Source organism: Nomascus leucogenys, chromosome 2 (assembly GCF_006542625.1).
Source record: "Nomascus leucogenys isolate Asia chromosome 2, Asia_NLE_v1, whole genome shotgun sequence".
NCBI lineage: Eukaryota > Metazoa > Chordata > Mammalia > Primates > Hylobatidae > Nomascus > Nomascus leucogenys.
In genome coordinates, this window is record NC_044382.1 from 140444809 (window position 1) to 140450813 (window position 6005).

The window sequence follows — 6005 nt, forward strand, 5'->3', positions numbered from 1 at the left end:
CGCTCCCGCCCCTCGCCGGTGCGCACGGGCGCTCGGGGCGCCGCGGGCCCGGGTGTCCAGCCGGCCCCTGCCCTGCCTGGTGCTCGGACCGCCACTTCCACCTTTGCCGCCCCCTCGCCAGCCTCCGCAGCTTCCGGACTGGCCGGTCTGCGCGCCCACCCCTGCCCCCCGGACCGGCCACCGCCGGAGGCCGCGGAGGAGGGCCCGGCCGCGCAGATCCCGCTTATCGGGCCCATCTCCCGTTACATAAGGCCACCCCCCCTATCTCCGCGGGCCATCGCCGTCGCAACCGCCGCGCCAGCGCCTTCTCCCACGCGCGGGGGCGCGCCTGCCCACCGCTCCCGGCAGGGCTTTTGGTGGCCATGGGGGATAACGGGCGTTGACTCACCCGGGCGGGGCTCCGAGAGTTGCACAGCCCAAGGTAGTTCCCCGCTCCTTCCCCCATCACGGAGACCCTGTGGGAGATGCCGTGGGCTCTCTACTACAGATTAGGAAACAGGCCCGTAGAGGGGTCACACGGCCAAGTCGCGGCACTCCAGGCAATGGGGTCCCTCAAGGGGAAGGAGCAGACTTCTGGGAGTCAGAGCCAGCAGCTGGGCTGGGAAGCTTCGAGTGTGGACAGAGAGGGTGGGAATGACGTTCCCTGTGGGAAGAGAGGGTGGGCAAGCCTGGGATGCCTCTGAGCGGGAACCCAGCATGCCTTGTGAGAAGGGTCACAAGCACACCCTTGTGAGGAGGTTGAGCCCCATCGAGGACAGGACGGAGGGAGCCTGAGCAGGCAGACAGGGGGGCTGGGGAGGCGCTGGCTCGGGGAGGAAGTGGGTAAGGGAGAAATCTTGACATCAACACCCAACAGGCAAATGTCATGGCCTGTGCTGTGGGGGTTTCTGGAGGACTTCTAGGAAAATGAGGGAAGAGCAGGAAAAGGCGACATGGCTGCAGGGGCCAGGCCCAGGAGCCCGCCCTCCACAGCACTCATTCTGCAGAAGGGAAACTTGAGGCCCCCAGACGGCAGGGGTTGATCCTGCAGAGACTGGTGAGCAAACGGGATCACCCCAAGCCCCAGTGGCACTAAGAACACTTACAATCTCTGACCTGGACTAAGGCTGCCAGCCTGGCCCAGTTAAGAGTTTCCCAGAAGGATGGCCCATACACTTTAAATTAAAGGGGCCAGACACAGGTGCACACCACTCCCAGCCACTGTGGAAGCTGAGGTGGGGGGATCGCTTGAGTCTGGGAGTTGGAGGCCAGCCTAGGCAGGCAACATAGTGAGACCCCATCTCCAAAAAAAAAAAAAAAAAACACCAAAAAAGGTCCCAGGAAGACCTCTGAATCTTTCTGGATCTCTCAGTGGAGACCTGGAAATCTGAACTTTGACAATCCCTCCTACAGTGGGGCCAAGGAGGAGTTAGGCAAGCCAAAAGAAGTGAACTTTACTCTTCTATTGCCTGTTTGAATTTTGTATCCAAGCAAGTATTACTTAAGTAATTTAAGAGACTGGTTCATCGAAAAAATGAAACTCCCCAAATTCCCATAGCTGGCAGACTGTGGTCACAGTCACAGTGCACTGAGACTATCTGCTCAGCCCTTCCGGTGACCCAAAAGGGTCTGAGAACAGGAGCTCAGAGTTGGGTCAGCTGTCCAGGTACTCAGGGTTGTCACAGGCAAAACTGCTGGAACTCAGGGCAGCATTGCAAATGCCATGTCGCTCTCAGGGCCCCTTGCCTGCCGCTGGAATTAAACCCACTCAGATCTTGGAAACTCTGCCCTGGACCCTTCTCAATAAGTCCACGAGAAATCAAACTCTTTCCTTTATGCGACACTGGATTTTCCACAAAGTAAAATCAAGATGAGTAAAGATGTGGTTTCTAGATAGTGCCTGAAAAAGCAGAGACCATGGTGTCAGGCGTCACCACTTGGGCCTATAAAAGCTGCCACAAGACGCCAAGGCCACAAGCCACCCAGCCTATGCATCCGCTCCTCAATCCTCTCCTGTTGGCACTGGGCCTCATGGCGCTCTTGTTGACCACGGTCATTGCTCTCACTTGCCTCGGTGGCTTTGCCTCCCCAGGCCCTGTGCCTCCCTCTACAGCCCTCAGGGAGCTCATTGAGGAGCTGGTCAACGTCACCCAGAACCAGAAGGTGAGTGTCGGCTAGCCAGGGTCCTAGCTATGAGGGCTCCAGGGTGGGCGATTCCCAAGATGAGGTCATGAGCAGGCTGGGCCTGGTCCTAAGATGCCTGTGGGACAGGAAAAATCCCCATGGACCAAGGCCCGCCCAGCCATGAGGGAGAGAGGAGCTAGGCTGGGGGGCTCAGCACTGTGGATGGACCTATGAAGGTGTCTGGCAGACTCCCCAGGGACTACCTGCTCTCCTGGCCTGGCTTTGTCTGCCACTGCCAGCTCCTACTCAGCCATTCCTGAATAGAGGACAGCAGAGAAGGGCCAGCACCCTCCCAGAACCATGTGGCATTTGCCAACTGGATTTTGACCATAACAATGCAGCCATTCTCCCCAGCACCATAAAGGCCTGCCCTTACAGGAGGGTTCCTTAGTAGAGTCCGCTCCTTGCCCCACTAGTAACAGCTCACATGTCTGAGCACTGCTTACACCAGGCCTGGTGCACGTGCTTTATGTGTCATTTCATCACTACCAGCCACCTCAAGAGGCAGGTACGATGAACCCATTCTGCTGAGGTTCAGTGAGGTTGAGTGACAGAGGCTGGATTCAAGCCAGGGCTAGCCCACACCAGAGTGTCCAAGCCCCTAACTGCAGTGTTCCCTCACCATCAGAAGGCAGGGCATTTAATACACCAGATCCCCACCGCCTCCCATCTGATTTGTCTTGGTCCACAGTGGCCCAGGCCACTCCTACTTCACTCGTCCCTGCCCTGGCCCTTCCCACAGGCCCCTGTCCTCCTGCCCTGACTATGTCAAGCCTCGCATGCAGCTTGTCCCTTCCTAGTGGTGTCGATTTTTTTCTCTCAGCTCCAAGACCCTAAACAGTGGGTCCTCACCCCCACGCCCGCTGTTCAAGGCAGAAAACGAAGCTCAGGAATGCTGAGGGGCTGCCAGGCCTGCCTCTGCGCCACACCAGGGATGTGTGTGGGGCCTGTGCTGGGGCAGACCTGGCCTGGGCTGCCAGGGCAGGCCCACAACCCCTGCCAGCACTCTGCTCACTGTCACTTTGCTCCCGCAGACCCCGCTCTGCAATGGCAGCATGGTGTGGAGCACCAACCTGACAGCTGGTGTGGTAAGGACCTTTGGGTGCAGGGAGGATGGGGCAGAGGCTCCAGGCCTTGGGCTTATCTTCTCTGAGCCTCCCTTCCATGGCTGGGGTTCCAAGCAAGCTTCAAGTGCTCTCCTCCCTCCTGTCATAATCTGGGCCCTTCCCACGACCCAGACTCACCTGCACCAGGCATCTCAGCCCCATCTTCCTGCAGACTCACAAAAGACAGCCACCCGAGCAGGGCCTGACCCCTCGGTGTCCCCTCCCCACAGTACTGTGCAGCCCTGGAATCCCTGATCAATGTGTCAGGCTGCAGTGCCATCGAGAAGACCCAGAGGATGCTGAGCGGATTCTGCCTGCACAAGGTCTCAGCTGGGGTAAGGCGTCCCCCAACCTCTCACCCCCACCCTGCACCCCCTCCTGCCAACCCTGGGCTCACTGAAGGGAAGCTGGCTGAATATCCATGGTGTGTGGCCACCCAGCGGTGGGGCCATTGTGGCAGCAGGGATGTGGCCTTTGGGATTTACAGGACCTGAGCTCAAGGGCTCCTAACTCCTACCTGGGCCTCAATTTCCACATCTGTACAGTAGAGGTTAGAGGTAGTAACAGTACCCACCGCATGGGGACTTCCGTGAGGACTGAATGAGACAGTCCCTGGAAAGCCCCTGGTTTGTGCGGGTCGTCCCGGCCTCTGGCATCCCACTCATGCGCTGGCTCCTTTGTCCTGCAGCAGTTTTCCAGCTTGCATGTCCGAGACACCAAAATCGAGGTGGCCCAGTTTGTAAAGGACCTGCTCTTACATTTAAAGAAACTTTTTCGCGAGGGACGGTTCAACTGAAACATCGAAAGCATCATTATTTGCAGAGACAGGACCTGACTATTGAAGTTACAGATTCATTTTTCTTTCTGCTGTCAAAAATGTCTTGGGGAGGTGGGAAGGAGGGTTAGGGAGCGGGTAAAATTCCTTAGCTTAGACCTCAGCCTGCGCTGCCTGTCTTCAGCCTAGCCCACCCCAGCCTTCCCCTTGCCCAGGGCTCAGCCTGGTGGGCCTCCTGTGTCCAGGGCCCTGAGCTCGGTGGACCCAGGGATGACATGTCCCTACACCCCTGCCCTGCCCTAGAGCACACTGTAGCATTACAGGGGGTGCCCCCCTTGCCACACATGTGGTAGGAGAGGGACCCACTTCACACACAGGCAACTGAGGCAGACGGCAGCTCAGGCCCATTTCTTCTTGGCCTTATTTATTATTGTGTTATTTAAATGAGTGTGTTTGTCAGCGTTGGGGATTGGGGAAGACTGTGGCTGCTGGCACTTGGAGCCAAGGGTTCAGAGACTCAGGGCCCCAGCACTAAAGCAGTGGACACCAGGAGTCCCTGGTAATAAGTACTGTGTACAGAATTCTGCTACCTCACTGGGGTCCTGGAGCCTCATCCGAGGCAGGGTCAGGAGAGGGGCAGAACAGCCGCTCCTGTCTGCCAGCCAGCAGCCAGCTCTCAGCCAACGAGTAATTTATTGTTTTTCCCTGTATTTAAATATTAAATATGTTAGCAAAGAGTTAATATATAGAAGGGTACCTTGAACACTGTGGGAGGGGACATTGAACAAGTTGTTTCATTGACTGTCAAACTGAAGCCAGAAATAAAGTTGGTGACAGATAGGCCTGATTGTATTTGTCTTTCATTTTGGCCTTTGGGGACACTGGTCTGTGGTCTGAAGACTCTGAGGAGCTCTTCGGGAGGCTGGTGGGCTGGAGGAGGGGACTGGGATGGATTCCAGCAAGGGTGGGGTGCAGTGACCTGGGCTGAAAGCAAGCTAGCTCCCGAGGCTGGGGACATGGCCTGAAGGAAGCCCCACCTTCTGTCTGCTGCACCAGCGAGGACAGAGAGGCTTGGGCCAGACTGTCAGGGTTTAAGGAGGGCATCAGGAGCAGAGACCCAGGAAGTCTCACGATCACATCTCCTGAGGACTGGCCAGCTGTGTCTGGCACCACCCACACATCCATGTCTCCCTCACAACCCAGGAGGCCAATGAGAACTGTGAGGCTCAGAGAGCGTGGGCAGTTTGCCTAAGGTCACGTAGCTACTTCCTCACTGGGGTCCTGGGGCCTCAGAGCCTCATCTGAGGTAAAGGAGCAAAGCTGGGATTGGGGCCCAAAACTCACTTTAACTCCAAAGCCCACACACTTAACCACCCTGCCTATTTTTGTCCAAATGTCACCTGTCCTGAATGGAGTTTTTCCCCCTGTACGACTGTCATCAGCCTGTTCGGGCCCCTCACTGGCAGGGAGTTCCCTACCTGTATTTGAGGGGCAGCCCATTGCGTTTCTGGACAGCTCTCGCCATTAGGGTGCACACACACACCGCTCTGTGAACAGGGCTCTGGCTAGGCCACTCCTCAGCAGCTCTTGTTGCTTCCCCATGGCCCTGGCCAGCAGCTGGAGTGCAGAGACCAGCGGGCCTTACCAAGCCACAGCTCCAGGCCATGCCCGTCAGCAACACTTTTCACTGTGACTCTCCGGGAGGTGCCCAGGGCAGAGGGTGACTCCAGGATGGGATGTCTTTGCAGTGGGTGATGGTCATCAAGGACCAGTCTCAAACTTGTAGTGACAGGCAGGCGCCCTCCCTGGGGAGCCCAGAGCCCCGTGGGAACACCACAGTGATGCTCAGAAGTCCCTGAAGGCAGCTGCCCTCGACTGCTTACGGCTGTGTCATTCACGCAACAGCAGAGGACGTGGCAGGGAGTTGGCCAGGGGGCTGATGACGGCAGCCAGCTACTCCA

General features: G+C 57.5%; 1 protein-coding gene across 4 annotated transcripts; it reads left to right on the forward strand.

Annotated features, from left to right (window-relative positions):
• Positions 1 to 312: 312 nt before the first annotated feature.
• Positions 313 to 4884, forward strand: IL13 (interleukin 13). 4 transcript variants are annotated; one of them, XM_030818602.1, is made up of 6 exons: positions 313 to 421; positions 857 to 1036; positions 2072 to 2142; positions 3198 to 3251; positions 3500 to 3604; positions 3958 to 4884. In XM_030818602.1, exons 4-6 carry the CDS (start codon positions 3219 to 3221, stop codon positions 4063 to 4065), a joined length of 246 nt encoding a protein of 81 aa, XP_030674462.1. In that variant the 5' UTR covers positions 313 to 421; positions 857 to 1036; positions 2072 to 2142; positions 3198 to 3218; the 3' UTR covers positions 4066 to 4884. The 4 variants fall into 4 exon arrangements, with proteins under 4 accessions (XP_030674462.1, XP_030674471.1, XP_012360917.1 ...); XM_030818611.1 differs by lacking the exon at positions 2072 to 2142; XM_012505463.2 differs by lacking the exon at positions 857 to 1036 and having other exon boundaries at positions 319 to 421.
• The last annotated feature ends 1121 nt before the right edge of the window (positions 4885 to 6005 follow it).